The sequence below is a fragment of the Eumetopias jubatus genome, unplaced genomic scaffold, assembly GCF_037043125.1.
Source record: "Eumetopias jubatus isolate StellerSeaLion01/CBP00866 unplaced genomic scaffold, mEumJub1_p1.0 scaffold_16, whole genome shotgun sequence".
NCBI classification, from domain to species: domain Eukaryota; kingdom Metazoa; phylum Chordata; class Mammalia; order Carnivora; family Otariidae; genus Eumetopias; species Eumetopias jubatus.
In genome coordinates, this window is record NW_028274822.1 from 55,329,579 (window position 1) to 55,349,768 (window position 20,190).

The following is a 20,190-nucleotide window of genomic DNA, read 5'->3' on the forward strand; positions in this document are numbered from 1 at the left end:
CGGAGGTTCAAAGTGAGATGTGAAAGCAAACAAGCAAACACAAACCCAGCAGACCCTTCAGAATCACTTACAGAAATCATCTTTTTAAGGCTTCTGTTCTCTGACTGAAAACAGAAAATGACTACATTCCAAATAATTTTAATAGCTTAAGATGCTTTCGCAGAACTCCGTCAGAATGTTGGGCTATCTCATGGTGACCTGAAACCAAAAGAAGAAACATCTTTTCTATTCAGGTTTCCATTGACTTACTTGTTATCCTACCCTCTGCACATTGTCACCCTTCTTGTCGGTGGGCTCGAAGGGAGTACCTACTGACTCTCAGTTGTCATTTCAGAGCTGCTGCTGAGCATATTCTGGATTGCTCATGGAGCTCCCTCCATTAGAACCTTCTGAGTTATTATTATACTTGTTAAAAACAGCTGGAACCCAGATTATTGTTCTTTGACACTTCTAATTTTCTTTGCATCAATATCCTTTCTTGATGCCAGGACCCATTAAAGAAATATACCTTAGGGCAACCCTGTCGGGACCCCTCTCACTGTTGAGAGCTTTTTCTGTATCTTCACTTAATAAACTTCTATCGCTTTACTCAAATAAAATAAAATAAAATATATATATATATGTATACCTTAGTCTCATATTACCATTCGTTTTTCCAAATTACCAATGAGAGACAATGAGAATCATTCCATGGAAACGGTAATATTTAGCAAATACATTTCCAGTATATATTCAAAAAAATCATTTGAGAATGTTCTTTTTGGTACCACATATTTCATGACTATCTAAACCCCTTACTTTCTGAAGTATGTTCTGTGAACTGGATTAAAATACATACCACAGATTTTTTTAAAAAAGCATTTTGCTTATTTTTTATAATTATTTGTAAATCTTTGTAAAACTCAGAAAGGCAATCATTTAACTCCACTCTGAACAATAAGTTCCATGAGGTGGGACTGGCTTCAGTCTTGTTACATGTCCCGCGCCTGGTTCAATGCCTGGCACACAAAAGGTATTCAATAAACATTTGTTGACTGATACATTTGAATCTTACTCTGGAGGAAGAATTTTATGTAAGATTAATGGAAATATCCTCAAAAGAAGGGCAAAGTGATTTAGTAAACTGGTATTCTGGAACTAAAAGGAAAACCAAAATTCTTGGGGAATAGTGTTGTCTCTTTGGGGAGAAAGCTACAGATCATCCTAGAATTCACACAAACTAGGAAGGGAAAGGTTGAGTGCGGTCTGAAATACACCCAATTTTAGAAAAACAAATATAAACATACCAGAAAAAATTAAGTGATTTCAAGGTGCCTGGCTGCCTCAAAGTAGAGCATATGACTCTTGATCTCAGAGTCATGAGTTCAAGCCCAACTTGGTTGGCGAGTTTACTTAAAAATAAAATTAAAAAGGGGCGCCTGGGTGGCTCAGTTGGGTAAGCATCTGACTCCTGGTTTCGGCTCAGGGTGTGATCTCAGGGTCTTGAGAGGGAGCCCTGTATCAGGTTCTGCGCTCAGTGCGTGAATCTGCTTGGGATTCTCTCCTCCTCTCCCTCAACCCCTCCCCCCTCGCTCTAAAATAAATAAAAAGTAAAATTAAATTTTAAAAAAATTAAGTGATTTCATATATGAAACTCAAGAGCCAGCTCTCAAAATCGCAATTCTGACCCTGCCATCAGATGATCTCCCCAGAAAGCAGGGAGCCATCCAGACACCAGTGTTTACAGGAGCTCACCGAACCCAAGACAACTCTAAGATGAATATGAGTATGTGAGAACCAAGCCACAAAGGGGCTGAAGATGACAGAAATGCTAAAATACACGTAGCTTCTGTAGACACTTCCAAATAAGAAGACTCAATGAAGTTCAGGTCTATAAGCTTGGGGCTAAAGATTATAGACCTGACAGATGTCACAAGAGAACTGCAATTTTGCTTGTACTTCTCTAGTGAGAATGTCCTTTGGGAAGGGAACATTTACAGTGTACCTAAAACGGGGTGGGTGCTGGGCTCAATATTCCATACCCGTTATTGCATTTAATCTTCACATGAGCTCGTGAAGTAGAAAACCCCATCACGATTTTAAGAAATGGCAAAACTAAACTAAGGCTCAGGGCAGGTAAGAACTTGCCTAAATTTACATGGTAATTGCTAAGCAGAGCCAGGATCCAATTCAAGTTTGCTTCCAGAAGTCTTTCCACTAAAGCACATTTCCTTATTATGCTGAAAACTTTTGCATACATATTGGTAATGGGGAAATCTCTTGAAGAGATCATGAAAACACAACTGCTGAAAGCTGTCATGGTCCAGATAAATTACATCTACCGTCCTTGAGAGAAAATCAGTATGGTGACCTTCAAGGAATCATGGACAATAGGTGATGGGCAAATGGCATCCTCATTTTGAAAAAGAACACAAGACCCAGAAAGGAAGCACACTCTTGCTGGGGAGGGGCCACATCTCTTCTGCCTTTATATCTCCAGGATCCAGCCCAGACCCTCAAACACAATGCTCAATATATGTTCAATAAATGATACACTACCTTTACTCATCTCAAGTGTTGTCTAATAGATTGAGTTAGACTTATTGTGAATAGTTCCAATAAGGGAGAGAAGTTCCCAGTTACAAGGGGGTATGCTAAAATGAAGACAAAATTCAAGAAATAATGAGCAGTTTGGGCTATCTCAAAATAAATGGCAGTTTATCGTCAGAGAGGTAGGGAGTTGCCTATCAGTAAGGTGTTCCTTGATTTAAGTACGAGGAGGCAGAACGAATTCAGGCCCTCATGTCTGTAATGGTTGTCAGTGGTCACCTTGTCTCCTCCAGCCTAATGTCTTCTCTCCTATTCCTGGGGGTAGGGAGGAGGTAGAGGGTTTGGGCAGCGGAGAAAAGGAGGTAGATGTTGAAGGTAAACGACAGAAAGGAAAGCGAGAGTTCTCCAATCGCTGCCCTGGAAGCTTCAACTCCTTCATTCCCAGGACTTAGAACTTGAGACTAGAACCTTCAATATACCATTCTATCACACTTACAGGGAAGGCTTTCATCTGCTCTGGGAACTAATCACCACCAACAGCATTACTCAGGAAAATGAACTCCAGGTTCCCAATGACTAAGTTACACTCAGCCGTCCACAACATACTCCAGTAAATTGGAGACTGCATACATTTGCATCATTCTCCTTCACCTCAATTTTTTTTTTAACGAAAGAGTAGGAATTTGTTAGTATCCAGATCACCTGTTGGTGACTTCTGTAATTGCTAACGATTCCAAATTCATGACCAAGTTAATTAACAGGCAATTACCTAAAATTCAGGCTTCCTAAAATTCTCTTCTTCAATCACTGCCAATACACTGCAACTTGGAAAAAAGTTAAAATCAAGTCTGTAGACATTCTCTTTGTACAAAGAGAAAAAAGTAGGTGATTTTTGAGTGAAAAGGTAGTAATGCTGACATTTATAATTTCCTCTCCTCTCACACTACAGACTCAAGTGTAAGCTCATTTCAGGATTAACTCCCTATGATTGGAGGTCTAACATGATGGCTTCACCATCCAGGGGACCACTCAAGCCAGCTGGGTGGAGAGGCAGTCCTGAAACACCAGAAGACAGGAAAACTACCACGTCATGACTTTGCTGTCACCAAAAAACCAAAGAAAACATGCACGCTAACACACATCCAAACCCAGCCCTGCTGTTAGACACAGTAAACCACAAATATGTTTCTCATGCAAAATGGGACAGATGATAGATATTTACACAATACAAATCAAGTGCTGAAAACGAAGCTTTCTTTTTTGGGGGTGGCACTGTGACCATATGGTTTCAATGAGGGTCCGTCCACACCAGGGGCTTAACGTGTAATTCTGTAGAACCATGGCGAAGAGAGCATAGAAAATGTGCTTTGGTGGAAACCTGGATGTGTGAGAGGTTGCTATAAAAAAATGAAAACAGGAGTGACAGAAGTATATTTTCTTTTATATACAAAACTGAAGTCCCAAAAAATGGTTTGTTGAAGTAGTTATCAACAAAGATGTGAAATCATTTTTCCTTTGCTTTGGTTAAAACAGCCAAGGAACGCCAATCAGGTCCCCTTCCACTAACAGCATATAAACACAGTGACAGGACTACTTTTAGGACAGAATAAACAACTTTAAAGAAAGAAAATTAAATTAATTTTAAACTAAAGTAAACATTTTACCAATAAATAAGTCTCTTTAAAGGTAGCATCTTCATCCTACAATCTTGGGCATAACATGTACATCAATTTAAAAAATAAAATTTCTCCCACAATAGTAATTACAGGTGTTAATGCAACAAGCTATGAAATGAAATTATTTTAATGTAACTTGGAAAAAAAATTCTAGGAATCAAAAATAAAATTTTTAAAAAATGGTATTTTTCTAAAATTGTACATTCTAAAATAATTGACTAACACTTTGTTACAGAAAGTAATTCAAACTATTTTGGTATTTCAATATATTCCTAAAGAAATGGCTAAAAAAAGTTTTCATACACCAAAATTGGAACAGTGTTTATAATTCTGTTTATGGCTATGAAATGGCAATCAAATTCTACTTAAAACTGTAACCACCAATGATGAAATATACTTCAAAAAAATAAACATTTGGTCTTACAATCTTTAATATTGGTTAAAAAACAGACCGATGTTTGTTGCTCATGGAAGTTATTTTAATCCAATGTGCAAAAAAAAGGTGCAGCTGTCTACTTTTACTTGAAATACATAAGACCAACACTTCTACACTATTTACACACTTAAAAAGATTTTCAATTTATTAATTTAAGCAACAATATTACATCTCCTTTGTGGATAAATCACGTGCTGCAGAGAGCCCAAAAGCTTGATGACATTCTCTTAAGTGACACAAATGTATCTGAAGAAGCATACCTGTTCTTGTCCTAATTTTGATCCTAAATAAAAATCCAATTTCAAAATCAATTAAGAATTATTTTGATCTAGAAAATCTTGGAACTGTTGCAAACGTGAAAACCTCGTCCCTGAGAGCCAGGATCCTATGCCCCCTTTGCTATCCCTCTAACAACTGGTCTACCCCAGAAACCGCATCTGTTGCAGAGTGGCAATGCCCCAAAAAAGAGGACCAAAAAGAACTCAGCCCCCAGACCACCATCATCCCTGTGGGTTTGCTCAGCCTCCGTTCAGGACTTATGACTCCATCTTTTGGGGTAGGTGTGGGCGATCAAAATGAAGAAACACTTGAGCAAAGCAACCATCATTTGTCCACAACAACAGTGAAAAACAGTGATATAAAATTAACAAACCGAATATAAATCCAATATCGTTCTGCAATTCTGGAACTTGTTTTCCTATCTGTGCAGTGTTCTTGGTCAGCCACCCACCAGTATTTTCTGCATCTGCATGAAGTACTTTTATCAAGTTATTAAAAATGCTGTTTTGACCCTAAGTCCCACAGAATCGTGATGATTAGGAAATCAATTTACTCAATTATCGCTCTGTGCAGTACACTTGCCAGTCAGCAAGTGTAGAGAGGAATTACAAAAACTGGAATAGAAGTCTCTCACTTCTGAACTGGACACAGGAGTTCTCAAATTAAAATCATAAAAAAAGAAGGGGGCGGGGGGGAGAGGGCTTACTGGCAACATCACTACCAGACACCAGACGGGACAGCGAGACTGTTTGGTCAGAACAAAGGAACACGATTTCCTTGCAAAGTTTGCAAAATACTTAACCAAGCACTGCCTTAAATCCAGTGAGTACAATGCTCCGTAAGTTTCCACAGAAATGCAGGGACTAGCGCTTGTGTGCTGGGACCCGTGCAGTCCCACCTCCGGGGCTCAGGCAAAGCGGTCCTGTCCTGTCACCTCTAGCTACAGGCGATCGTCTCCAACTGCTGCTCTGCTTCAGCGGCCATGGCTGCCGCCTGCAACTGTTCTGTCTCGCTCTGGATGGCACTGGGGGTGACCTGCTTCCTCTCACTGTGCATATTGTTCTCGTGCCTTTTCAGATCAGACGCCTTGGCAAACGCCTTGGTGCAGGAGCCGCAGACAAAAGGCTTTTCCCCTCTGTGTCTTCGTTCATGGTCTTTGAGGTGGGACTTGTGTTTGAAGGCTTTGTCACACATGTGGCAGGCAAATGGTCTCTCATTGCTGTGCACTCTCTCGTGCTTCTTCAAGTCCGGGGCACGGATAAAGGATTTTCCACACACCTCACAACTGTACGGCTTATAGCCTGTGTGGATTTTGAGGTGTTCTTTCAGGTGGGCCTGTGTGGTAAAACCTTTTGTACACATTTCACAAACAAACGGCCTGTCGGCCGTGTGGAGTTTTTCATGCTTCCTCAACCTGCCTTCGTCGGAGAAGGTCTTCCCGCACGCCTGGCAGGCAATCTGCTCCCGATGGTGGCCATAAAGCAAGTATTCGAACTTCATGTCGCTGGCCGCTGTTGTCCAGCCTGGGGTCTGTTCGTCCTTCACTTCGCTCATTCCATCATTAAATGTTAAGGCTTGAGGGGTCTGGGACCCCAGATCTTTCGATTCTGGGGTCTCCATGGATTCTACTTCCTGGCCGTAGCAATTAACCTTCCGAACTTCCTCACTCCCCAGCTCTTTCAGGATTGCTTCCTGAACCCTGAGCGTCGTCGTAGGCGACTTGCCGTCCTCCTGACTCGGGGGGGTGCCTTCTACTGTGTCATCAGAGGGACTGTCATCCTGGTCTCCAATTTCTTCCACATCATCATCCTGAGTGTCAGCAGCATCTCCAATGGGGCGATTTATTTTGAGGCAATACTTACTTTTCGATTGGCCGTTGTTTTCATCTGGACTAGATACATCACGCTTCTGAGAACAGAGTTTATCTAAAAATCGGATACCGAGAATCTGACCTGATGACATCATTAAGTTAACATCTTCTTTTTTCACAGAAATCTTTGCTGTGTACATGTAGTTCAGGACCTCTTCAAATATATCAGAACGAAGAAAATCTATTTCTATTACTGAAGAGCTATCAACCTCAAGCTTCTTGAAAAGCTTTTTAAAGTAGGTGCTACAGGCGGCAAGAACACACCTGTGTGCTCTGAATTTCACATCTTCAACCACAATGGCAATATCACAGAATTCTCCTTCCAGGCGTTGTTCATTTAGTGTTTTCAGAAACAGAGTTTTATGATCATCGTCATTATACTTAATGGTTTCAGACATACTGATGAAAAACTCCTACAAAAAATATTCAAAAAGAGAGTTTGATAATTATGAACACTACTTTTCCATACACAAAACACAGGCAGACTTTCACTTCCTGATCAATTTTTAGTACCTATTTCAGAAAATCAATATTAGAGGTGGTTCTAGAAGATCCCAACTTAGGGACTTTCATCTTGTTATTTCTATTTATCTCCAGTTAAAAAAGTATTTGCTTAGTAATAACAGCAACTTTTATGAGGCACATAATATATGCCAGGCACTGTTCCATGTGCTTTGCGTGTCTTCACAAATGTACTGATCAAATAACCTTTAAAAAGGCATTCTTAGCCCCCCTTTTTCGATGAGCTTAGGAACCTGTCCAAAATTCTAGTCATTTACTGGAGAGCTGGGACTCAAATCCAGGCAACCTACCTCTAAAACCTGTGCTTCCTGACAACTAGAGGTAATAACAAATAACTTCAAGGCTTAAGAAAGAGGTCTAAGGCAAGGAGGTTCTATTCCTGTAGTGTCTACTCTAATTCCACGTACAGAAGAGGAGGTTCTGTGAAATAACTAATAATAGTGCTCAGTGTTCTACTTCCTTGACAGAAGAGACAAATCACTGTTGCAGAACCAAAAAGGGAGATCACTGCCAAAATATTCCACTTCGTGTTGTCTTCTGCTTTTTTCCTCACCAACTTTGGGCCACTTCTGAATGAGGGTTAAGATTTAATATGACCCTCGGATGGCATTTGGGAAGACAGTGATAAGCGTCTTCATTCCATCTGGATGCCAATCTATCTGCCATCCAGATGACAGTGTCATCAAGACGGGATGTACCTGACAAGTGCTGTGAGTATTTTATAAGCAAAAGAAATTCTGAACTGGCACGAGAGATCTCTGGCACAAAAGACCTACTGTGTTAAAGAATTACCTTCTTAAAATAATTTGTTCTGTGTATTTTCTTTTTGAAACATTGTTTTGTTTTTATTTCACAAAGCATTACCCCCCAAAGAAACAGAAATGCTAATGTATAATTGATACACATATACATATATATTTCCAAGATTTAATACCCAAAATTATAGTTACCATGAACAACTCAGGCTATTATCTTAATGCTTTAAACACCAAATTCTTCAGATCAGAATAATTCTGATCAGGGGCACGCCAGTCCTACAAGAGAAAAGGACAAACAAGAATAAGGTAGAATCTTCCTCTATCCCAAATTCTAAACAAGAATGTTTTCAAGAATTGATTTTAAAAAATAAAACTTTCCTTTCTTGTCCTGCCACTTGCACATGTACCCATTTTCAGGTTGGGAACAGAGAGGAGGGTGACTGGCAGCATCAGGTCCAGCTCTGAACAGATATGAATGAGAACAGATAAAGGCTGTGGCACTTGGGACATGCAGGGGCTGTACACCGGGATTAGAGGAACGGGTTGGAGAACCACTAAGGAAGTTCTCACAAACAAAGGCCATGCCCATATTTGCACAAATATTGATAGCTACTTAGATACAGAAAAAGCCAGTAAGTCTCCCCTACCCCCACCATTTCCTGCTGGGGATGTAGCCCTCCCCATTTCTCTCTAGGCTCATATAAACATATTGAGGGTACATTTTAAAATAAAGTTATAGAAGTGAACATCCCCAGTAGTTAACACTGGAGAAGGAACAGTAGCTGCTTTCTTCTTTCTGTGCTTCTGTGTTCATAGCACATATCATGGAGGCTACACTAGTTTTTTGGTTTTATTTGAGAAATTCAGGTGTTTTCACCTCAATCCCCACAGGGAGGCTCAAAGAATTCTCGCTGTGGGGGAGTTTTAACTCTTACCAGAGGACTCCATCCTGCAGACCAATATCCTGAAAAAACATGTTTCCTCCACTGAACAGTGACCACACAAACTTTGGTGTGGTGGGACCAAGAGACTGAGCTGCAATATTCTTACACAAAATTGTGGTGCGAGACCAACACTCTGAAAACCCTCAAAAGTTCCCTCTACAGAAAAACAAACACACCAATAAGATGCCTACAGTAGCAGGGGGTTCTTATCTGAACAGTGTGAGAGCTGGGCAACATTACTTCTAAGGACTCTGCCCGTCCCCTAGATGCACCTCGGCCTGCAGTCATCTCCAAAGGAAGGCAGCCACGCAAAACCTTCCTACCTAATCACTTCCCACTATTGTAACTCTCCCTAGGACTTGTGGGATAAAAGTGCCTGGGACTAGGGAGAGGAGTGGCCCTGCAGTACCCATGACAACATACCACTGTGGTGGGTTGTTTTGTTTTGTTTTTGGACCAGTGTGATATTTGGCTCCCACTCTCAAGATCGCCGAAGACCATTTCTTTCTACTGAGATGTTCCAGTTAGTAAGTTCAGGTGAGTTATACTGGAAGCTAGCCCTTGCCAATATCTGCGTAGGCGGAGGAAAAGATGTAGTCCCAACTACACCTCCATAACAAAGCCGCCCCTTTATGGTGGTTCTCCAAACCGCTGGCGCACTGGGCCGCCCTTACGGAGCAGGGAGCGGGGGCTCCAGCAAAGTCAAACTTACATAAGCAGAGGCAGCCGCCTCCCCTACCCCGGAGCAGCCGCGACAATGGCGGCCGCACGACTTCCCGGTTGAAAGCTCGCAACTTCGGGATGGGGGAGAAGCAGGGAACGAAGCGCAAGACCCAAAAGGACTTGAGAGCCTTTCAGGCTTCGCTCTCATTTCTTTCGGCCCGGGAGGTGGGGGACGGATAAGGCCATTTGCATCCTTTCCTAAACAAAAGCTCCCAGCCTCGGAGCCAGGAGGTGAAAGGGCCACTTTCCCTTTCATAATCGGAGTCCAGCGCAGGCTGGGGGCCGCCGCTCCGAACCAAAGCGGGAGGGCCCGGGGCGGCGACGGCGGCGAGCGGGAGCGGGAGCGGGAGCGGGCGTGCGGCCGGGCTCCGCAGCCCCGCGCCGCGCCCCGCGAGCCCGGAGCTCGCGCCCCGCGCACTCCCCGGCCGGCTCGCGCCGGGCCCTCCCCCGCCCTCCCGCGGCCGGGGGCGGGGGCGGCGCGCGGCCGGCTTCCGAGCTCCGCGGGCGCACCCGGGAGTGCGAGCGCGGGGGTCCCGGCCCCCTCCTCGGCAGGCAGCTAGGGGCGGCGCGGCGGGGCCCACGGCTCGGAGGGGCGGCGCCCGGTGGGCCGCGCTCCGCGCCGGGCTCGGGGCCGTCTCCACCCCCACCTCCACCGCGGTGCACTGCGGCGGTGCGAGCGGGGGCGGCCATGAACTCCGCCGCCGAGGCTCGGCGAGCGCGCGCGCGGGGCCGCCGCCGCCGCCCGGCCGCTGCCGGAGCCCGCTTGCCGGCCTGCGCTCCCCTACGGCGCCCGGTCCCCACGCCCGGCTCGGCCCGGCCCCGGCCCATGACTGGCCCCGTTCGCAGCGCACCGCTGGCGGCCGCCCGCACATCCTGGAACTGGCTGGTGCCCCAAAGCTCGGCGAGAACGCGCTTCTTCCGGGCCGCCCCGCCGTGCCGGCGGTCGGCCGCCCCCGCGCCCCCGCGCCCGCCTCGCGGATGGCCCGGGCCCCTTCCGCAACCCCGGCCCGCGCTTACCTGCAGCCTGGCACAGCCACAGACACTCGCCGTGGGCTCCCCGCGCTCACTGCAAGCAGGCCGGGGACGGGTTGGACGCGGGGCGCGGGGGCACGGTGGGTGGCAGTGTATTTTGGAATTTTTTTTTTTTTGGAGTTTGAGGAGGGGGCGGGGTGGGAGGGAATCGTGCACGTCCCTGATGGTAGCAGCCCTCCTCCTGCACGAGCACAGAATGTCTAGCCGGCCGTGTACACCCCCACCGGCACCCCCCCTTCCCGTGCATGCGCGGTGCGGGCTGGGGGGAAGGCGCGCCGCCGGCTTGCGCAGGCACGGAACCTGACCGGCCCTGTAAATGGGCGAGCAAGGAAAGGGTTAATCCGGGACCTTGCGACGTTTTCTATGGAGTCTACGGGGCCGCCCCCGGAGGGCCCTGGCCTGCGCACGCGCGCGCACGCGCGCGGCTTGGGGCGCGCGGAGCCCGCGCGCGGGAGAAGGGGTGGGCGGGGAAGGGGCGGGTCCTCGTGAGCCGAGGAGCGTAAGCACGAGCGCCGCTCGCGGGCACCCGCCCCGTCCGGTGCTCCCGCCTCCCGCTCAGACTCCTGGGCTCCCGCCCGCGCCCGCCGCCGGCGCAGCGCCGGGGACGCGGGAGCGCGGCGCTCCCGTGCGGGTGCATGTTAATGGGGCAGTGCCGCCCTCGGGCGCGCGCAAGCCGGGCGCTGCGGCTGCGGGGCTAACCCACTGCTCCGGGGTGGGGGTTCCAGGCACCCTCGCCCTTCGCCTACACCCGCAGACCCTGGGACACGCATAGAGGGCGCTGGGTCTTGGCTGGTTTTGCTACTGCATTATGTATATTGGGAGGATGGTAGGCCATCAATAAACGTTTGTAAAGCAAATGAAAAATGACTTCCTTCATTTGGAATGTGAGAGGTTACCCCAGTCACCCAGAAGAAAGCGAACACCCGCTAAAGCTCTGGATCCAGCCAAACCTGCTCCCATGCGTTTACCCGAACACTCTCAAGGGAAAGTCACGGGGACTGGAGGTCCTACGCTAGCTCATCTGTTGCAGTAGTGAGGTTAGGCATGATTTCATTTGCAGCTCTCCCTCGGAGAACTCTGATACCAGCACTGTTCTTACATTCCTGTTCCGCAAAAGTAATGGTTCCATTGGTGTTCAAAGCATGTCGCGTTCCCTGCGATGGCGTGGCTGGGCTTGTGGCAGGCGTGGGGGACCAGCTAAACCTAGCTGGAGGGCACTACTGCATCTTCTCAGAGTTGCGTATGCTGCATTAACAGCGTTTCATAAAAACGCATAATTTAACATGTAAAAAATTAGAGTAGGACCTTCCTCTTGGGCTTGGGTGGTGATTACATACTAAAGATTTAAGAAATGATATTGTGATAGGCTGTATTCAATTCTAAAGAAATTCTGTATGGTCTCAGTTGATTTTATAATATTAATTTTAACAGTTTCGATGTTTTGAATGGTACTTTTATACACACCCTTTTTTGGTGTTCGCAAAAGCATGGCATTAGTAGGTCTACTGAATGAAAGAGAATAGACCATTTCTAGAGTCAGACGTCCAATTCAAATATTAGGTACATTGTTTAGCTTCTCTAAACCTCAGCTTCTTCTTCTCTGAAATGGAGAGCACCTAATAGAGCAGTTGTGTGGATTAAATGAAATAATGCTCTGGTCAGTGCTTAGCTCAAATATTAGCTCTATGATGTTAAATGACCTGCCCACTCTCCATAGATGGTGGGTTTAAGTGGCAGGGGCAGGACTGGAATGGCCAAAGTTCATGCTCATACTTGATACCTATGTAGCCTCGCTCCTTGTAAGGCCATGGCTGGGCGATTCTTGTTTACATGGCTTTTAAGATTACATTTCCATCCTGTTTCGTCTTTAAAGGGGATAATAATAGTACTATATTATAGGGTTATGCTATCAAGCAGTAAAGTTGTCACGGCACTTACCAGTGTGTGGACATGGCTAGCACTTAGTTTATGATTCATTGTCTGGCACTGTTCCCCCTTCTTCCCTACCACATAACTGCATAGGTTTATACACTCTGCATATATTTATTATCTCCCTGCTGTGTAAAGAGTCTTTTTACATATGGCTAGGTAAAGTCTTCCCAAGATTTGACTAATCTGATGAAATTAAAATAGTTCAGAAGAGTTCTCAAGCACTAGACTGCATTTCCCAAGTGACAGATTCCTGACATCTTGGCTTTTGCATCAGTTAGCCCTCTTATCTCATTTGTTTTATGGGCTCTGCCTGTCTGTTCCTTGCTTCAGAAGGATCATGGGGATGAGTCTAAATTAAAGGGGCAACTCAATGGGAAGGAGGAGGGAGGCGATGGGAAACCGTACAGGAAGGGTCTGACCCAAACCTGGCACTTTGCCTGTTCACCAGCCTTAACTCAGCACTGGGCAGCACCCATTAGGTTCTCAGTAAATATTGATGACAGATAAGTGACAACCTAGAACTTAATACCAAGGGGAGTTATATGCGCACATTGTGGGATTGATGGGGGTGGTCAGGGCCTTCCTGAAATGCACAGACTTGAGACCTTTGAAGGAAATCTTTCTTTCCTACTAGGAATGCTGTCATTCTGTGTGGATTTCTCTGTCCAGCTACATTGCAGGGAGCACCTAATTTCTGGGATGCCCACAGACTCCTCCTGAGTGAAACCTGCTTCTGAGCATTGTGAGGCCTGATGTATTGGGTCTGTGGCATAGAATCTGGAGTGTCAGGGCCTGGGTGGTTATGGAGCAGCCCCCAGAGACGTTTGGAAATGTGAAGTCATTTGGGGTTCTCATAGATGGGTGGGGCTGATTTCTTTATCACACTGACTGGGCCCTCTGACTGGTTTTGACCAGTGGAATGTGGGCAGAGAAGAGGATGGGCAAGTTCAGAAGAGAGGCTTGGAGAAGCAGCCTTTGTTCTGCTGTCCCTCCTGTGCTGTGTGCGTGTGCCAGAGGACCAGGCCCACGTTGCTACAGGATTCAGCCTGGGCCCTTCAATGATGAGCAGACCTGAGAGAATGAAGCTGACCCAAAACCTGAGCCCAGGCAAGCTTAGATGAGTAACAGCTCATCCACAGGTCCGCAAATGAGAAATAAATGCCTGTTTTTATAAATCCCGGGGAAGTTGTGTTTTGTGATTTGTTATCACAGCAAGACCTGATAGGCCTGCATAAGGAAAAATGTCCCAGCAAAGGTGAATAAGCAACCTCTCCTCACTGCTCTGAAAACACTATAGTAAATGAACAAGAAATACATCCGATCCCCAAAAACACAGGTGTGAACACACACATTCAATAAACAATCACGTAAATCATTATACACTTGCACATTGTAATGCATGCTTTAATAAAAAGTTAAGAAACATAAGATGAGTGCACCTGGGTGGCTTAGTTGGTTAAGCGACTGCCTTCAGCTCAGGTCATGATCCTGGAGTCCTGGGATCGAGTCCCGCATTGGGCTCCCTGCTCGGCGGGAACCCTGCTTCTCCCTCTCCCACTCACCCTGCTTGTGTTCCCTCTCTTGCTGTCTCTCTCACTGTCAAATAAATAAAATAAAATCTTAAAAAAAAAAGACATTCCAATGCTCATGAATTAGAACAAATGTTGTTCAAATGTCTAAATTACTCAAAGCAATCTACACATTTAATGCAATCCCTATCCAAATACAAACAGCATTTTTCACAGAGCTAGAACAAACACTCCTAAAATTTGTACAGAAACACAAAGACCCTGAGTAGTCAAAGCAATCTTGAAAAAGAAAAGCAAAGCTAGAGGCATCACAATTCCAGACTTCAAGTTATATTACAAAGCTGTAGTTGTTAAGACAGTATGGTACTGATACAAAAATAGACACATAGATCAGTGGAACTGAATAGAAAACCCAGAAGTAAACCCACAGCTATATAGTCAATTAATCTTCTATACAGCAGGAAAGATTATCCAATGGGAATAGGGCAGTGTCTTCAAATTGTGTTGGGAAAACTGGACAGCAACATGCAAAAGAAAGAAACTAGACCACTTTCTTACACCATACACAAAAATAAATTCAAAATGGATAGAAGACCTAAATGTGAGACCTGAAACCATAAAAATCTAGAAGAGAACACAGGCAGTAACCTCTTGACATCGGCCATAGCAACTTTTTTTCTAGATATGTCTCCTGAGGCTAGGGAAACAAAAGTAAAAAGAAACTACTGGGACTACATCAAAATAAAAAGCTTCTGCACAGCAAAGGAAACAATCAGCAAAAGTAAAAGGCAACCTACAGAATGGGAGAAGATATCTGCAAATGACATATCCGACAGTTAGTATCCAAACTATCTAAAATATATAAAGAACTTAAAAATTCAACACCCAAAAACCAAATAATCCGATTAAAAAATGGGCTGAAGACATAAACAGACATTCCTCCAAAGAAGACATCCACATGGCCAACAGACACATGAAAATACGTTCATTATCACTTACCAGCAGAGAAATGCAAATTAAAACTACAGTGAGATATCGCCTCATACCCATCAGAATGGCTAAAATCAAAAACACAAGAAACAACAAGTGTTGACAAGGATATGGAGAAAAAAGAACACTATTGCACTGTTGGAGGGAGTGCAAACTGGTGCAGCCATTCTGAAAAGCAGAATGGAGTTTCCTCAAAAAGTTAAAAATACAACTGCCCTACAATCTAGTAATTACACTACCGCACATATACCCAAAGAATACAAAAACACTAATTGAAATGCACCCCTGTGTTCATAGCAGTATTATTTACAATAGCCAAGATATGGAAACAGCCCAAGTGTCCATCAACTGATGAATGGATAAAGAAGATGCAGTGTATATACATAATGGAATATTATTCACTCATAAAAAAGAATAAAATCTTGCCATTTGCAACAACATGGATGGAGCTAGAGGGTATTATGCTAAGTGAAATAAGTCAGTCAGAGAAAGACAAATACCATATGATTTCACTCATATGTGGAATTTAAGAAACAAAATTAAGAAACAAAACAAATGAGCAAAGTGAAAAAAAGAGAGAGAGAGGCAAACAGACTTTTAATTATAGATTAATTATAAATTGTAGAGAACAAACTGATGGTTACCTGGAGGGAGGTGGGGGAATGAGGAACTAGGTAATGGGGACTAAGGAGTGCACTTGTTGTGATGAGCACTGGGTGATGTATGGAAGTGTTGAAACATTATATTGTACACCCACAACTAATACAACACTGTATGTTAACTAACTGGAATCAAAAAGAAACTTAAAAAATTGGGAGGTAGTTTTCAGCCATTAATCTTCACATATTTTCCAGCATCGCATTCTTTCTCCTCTTCTGAAATTCCAATGACATGAATGTTGGTGTTCTTTTTCAATTCTCTCATAGGATCATGAGACTTTTTTTTTTTTAATCTTTTTTCTCTGTTATTCAGATTGAATGATTTCTATTGATTTATCTTCAAGTTCACTGACTTGTTCTTTTGTCATCTCCATTCTGCTACTTTGTCCATCTGGTGTTTTCACATGAGCTGTATTTTTTCAGTTCTAAATTTTCCATTTTACTTTTCTTTATATCTCTTACTTCTTTGCTAAGACTTTCTATTTTTTATTTGTCTTAAGAGTATTTATAGTTACTTGTTGGAGAATCTTAATAAAATCTGCCTCTAAGTTTTGGTTGCTTAATTCCAACATGTTTGTCAACACAGTGTTGTCTTCTGTTGATTGTCTTTTCACAAATGACCTAAGTCTTTGTATACTGAATAATTTTGGATTGTGTCTCAGGCATTTGAAATATTATGTTATAAGATTCTGGACTTTGTTAAATCCTATGGAAAATGTTGATAATTTTAACAATCAATCAGGTTAGGTTCTGGTCACAAATTTTAACGCATTTTCTGCCGGCTGTGGTTGGGTATATTTGGAGTGCTATCTGGATCTGTCTCAAGTGTTTTCCATACATTGGCCAGCCTAGGATGTGGGCTATGATCAGTTAGTTCAGTTCCCAAAGTTTTTTATATGCTGATTAGGATCAGATCCATGCCATGTGCAGCTCCAAGGTGAGCCTATGGTTTGTAAACAATTTTATGGGGTTGCTTTCTGGACTCCTTCCTCTTTGTGTTCTTTTTGGTACTTTCCGCCTTCCTGGAGTCCCCTTTTCCTATTCTTCAGTCAGAAATTTGGGGGAACATGTACGACTGAATCTGAACCAAGTGGTAGGAGGACCAGAAGGAATAAAATGGTAAACTCACCACTGGTTTGGTGATAAGCTTGCTTGTTTCTGATACACTTACCTTAAATAGCTATGTTTCCTCCCAAGGACTGGTTTTTCCTTTTCAATGCGTTTTTCCATGTAGTTTTACTTACATTCAGTTCTACGTATTTCTTAGATTTCTTTATTATTTCCTCTTTAAACTAATGTTATTTAATAATCCAAGTGTGATGTAATCATATTATTTTGTTTCTGATATGGGAATTTTTTTGTTATCTTTTTTTGGTAACTTCTTATTTTGAAAGACTACAGTAAAAAGAATTCCTATATACACTTTACTTTTATCCAGATTTACCATTTATTAACATTTTGCCCCATTGGCTTAGTCATTTGCTGTCTTTTTCTCTCTCCTTCATTATCTACACACATACACAACACACACAACACACACATTTTTTTCTGAACCATTTTTAAAGAGGAAATTACAGATATTATGCCTCTTTTCCCTAAATATTTCAGTGTGTGTTCCTGAAAATAAGGAACTTATTTATAATATATTTATATATAAGCTCTTATATAACCACAGTATAATGATAAAAATCAAGTATTTACCATTGATACAATACTATAATCTACCCCGCCCATATTCAGCTCTCCCAATAATGCCCATTATATTGCATAGCTTTTTTTTTTTTAACTGGTTTAGAATTCAATCCAGGACTACCGCATCACATCTGGCTATAAAGGAGCTGTTCTTTTGTCATTTATTTCCTGAGTCTTTTTTATATGCTTCAACACCAGTACTGGCCCTTTTCCAAATTCTGTGATTTTTGTTTTGCTAAAACATCTCTATGAGCATGTATTGTATCCTTTTAAGTTTAGTGAACCACCAGCAAGACACCTCTTCCTTGCTGTGGCATTCCCCGATTACCAAAGAATATTGTTACCTTCTTATAGTCCCGCATTCCTAAAACCTCGGAATAATTTTAGTTTCTTTTCTTTCTTCTCTCTATCTTGTATCATTTTCACAGCTCAGTGACTTGATTTACACCAGAGTAGAGCCCTGATCTACCCTGGAAAGTTTTCTTCATTTCTGGAGGACACACTTTAAGATTTGACTTTTGTCCTTAAACAAAGACTACTTCATCTTCAAGAGTGAAACACGTATTCTTATACTAACATTCAACATATTTTATTCTCTTTGAGCTAGCATGTTACTGAAGCCGAAATTGGCTTCCTCTGGGCTTTTGTGAAAATGTGAACACTTTCAATGTATGGAACAGATCTTCATCCATTATATGGGCTGATGCTTGTCAATTATCCCTCTTCTACTCCATGACAGTGTCTGGACACATGACACACAAACCTGAAACATTCCACTTCAAAAGGATGACAGTTTTCTAATTTGCAAATGGATTTCAAGTTAAATCTCCTATAATTGATACTAAATACAATATCTACCAAATTCGACTTATGTGGAATTCCTGTTTCTATGACCCAAACTACTTAGGATCATTTTCCTTCTACTTTATTGAAACTGGTTATCTATCATATTGACATTATTAGCTTATGTAAAATATGTAAACTCTCTATTACATTATTTCTGCTGTTTCATAAACTAATGTTTAGTGTACATATCACACATAGAATCAACTCATCAGTTTGGGTTAGAATTTAATATTTTAATTTACCAAAATTATCATCATGATGCCAAATGTTATTAAAGCTGTTTAAAAAAAACACTGCAAAGCGTTTATTCTTAGTTTCAGTGAGCTAAAATTATAGTTTCCTCTTTTGTACAATTGAAAGGCAGTATTATTTCTGAATCATAAAGATTTCACTCTCAGTACGATAAACAACTCAGTAAAAATTGAAATAAAAATTTCTCTAACCAGCATCTGTTCTCATGGATTTGTGCAAAAGATGTATTGCTTCTCTGTACTGCTTCTACCCTCCCACACTATGTTTTTGCTGTTCCTTAAGCACATCTGGCATGTTCCCCTCTCAGTATCTTGGGTACCCCTGCAATATTCAGGCTGAGTGGTTAAAATCTATTTCAGATTCTCATCATCTAAATAAAATTGTAATAGTTGGTCAGATGGTCGTTGAAACAGACGGAGCTGTTTGACCAACCATTACAATACAATATTTAGTTTCTCATCTACTTCAAAATTCAGCCTTCATTTACAAAGTTAAGAGATGAATCTTCCACTTAACACATGGAAGAAAAGCGGTGTAATTGCCCAGTCTCTGGTACTGAATTTGGATTCTGTGGCTACCACTTACCAGCCAATGTTCCTAGGCAGGTTACTTAATGGTTCCAGATTCAGTTTCCTTACCTGTATGATCAGAACAAAAATAGAAGCTACCTCCTAGAGTTAATGGATTAATTCAATAGTTATGAGTACCCATTTTGTGCCAGGCGTTGTAGGCGCTGTGGATACAGCATAAACAATACACACAAATATTCCTGCCCAGGAGGCAGACAAGAAACAAATAAATAATTGAAATTGTGTATTATGTCATCTAATGATAAGTACTGTAAGAAAAATATAGCAGGGGAGGGACAGAGGAAGGCTGGAAATATGGGTGAGCAATTTTCAGTGAAGTTATCAGGAAAACCTCATTGAGAATATAGCATTTCTGCAGAGGCCTGAAGGACTTGAGGAGGCTGGGCGGGTGAAGATCGTAGCAAAGAGCCTTCTGGGGAGGAAAGACCAGCGAGCGCAAAGGAGCTGAGGTGGAGGTGGAAGCATGCCTTTTGTGTTGAAGAAACAGCAAAGACAGAAGTAGAGGAAAGGGGCACGAGAAGAAATATGTCCCAGCTCCCACTCTGCATCAATCTGGGAGGGACAGACGACAATGTGACAGCTTTTATTTCAGTTTTCTGCTGAGATGCTATATTTATGTTTGTTAAACATGAAATGCCCGACACATTCTAATTTAACAATGACTTGGTATATTTTTGGGCAAATTCTAGCATGGCTTTAGAGGCTCCTGAACTAAAATCCTGACGGGGATGTGGAGGGGGTGGTAAGCGGAAGGGGACAGCAGCAAGGAGGCTGAATGGTCAGATGACCTGACAATCATAGCTACAGGCTTTCTAGAGAAGAAAGGAGGAAAGGTTTGCAAAGGGAAGGAGGACACCTGCTCTACTCCAGGGAAGAGTATAAACAGGAGGAGTCCCACTTAGAGAATTATGGGCACAATGGCCTCTAGTGA

At 43.0% G+C, this 20,190-nt stretch overlaps 1 protein-coding gene across 4 annotated transcripts; it reads right to left on the reverse strand.

Moving 5' to 3' along the window:
• Nucleotides 1-4,488: 4,488 nt before the first annotated feature.
• Nucleotides 4,489-10,890, reverse strand: ZBTB14 (zinc finger and BTB domain containing 14). 4 transcript variants are annotated; one of them, XM_028123946.2, is made up of 3 exons: nt 10,755-10,890; nt 8,263-8,346; nt 4,489-7,203 (listed from the first exon to the last, which is right to left on the reverse strand). In XM_028123946.2, exons 2-3 carry the CDS (start codon nt 8,263-8,265, stop codon nt 5,857-5,859), a joined length of 1,350 nt encoding a protein of 449 aa, XP_027979747.1. In that variant the 5' UTR covers nt 8,266-8,346; nt 10,755-10,890; the 3' UTR covers nt 4,489-5,856. The 4 variants fall into 4 exon arrangements, with proteins under 4 accessions (XP_027979747.1, XP_087875570.1, XP_087875571.1 ...); XM_088019444.1 differs by having other exon boundaries at nt 8,263-8,531; XM_088019445.1 differs by lacking the exon at nt 10,755-10,890 and adding an exon at nt 9,727-10,043 and having other exon boundaries at nt 8,263-8,531.
• Nucleotides 10,891-20,190: the final 9,300 nt, after the last annotated feature.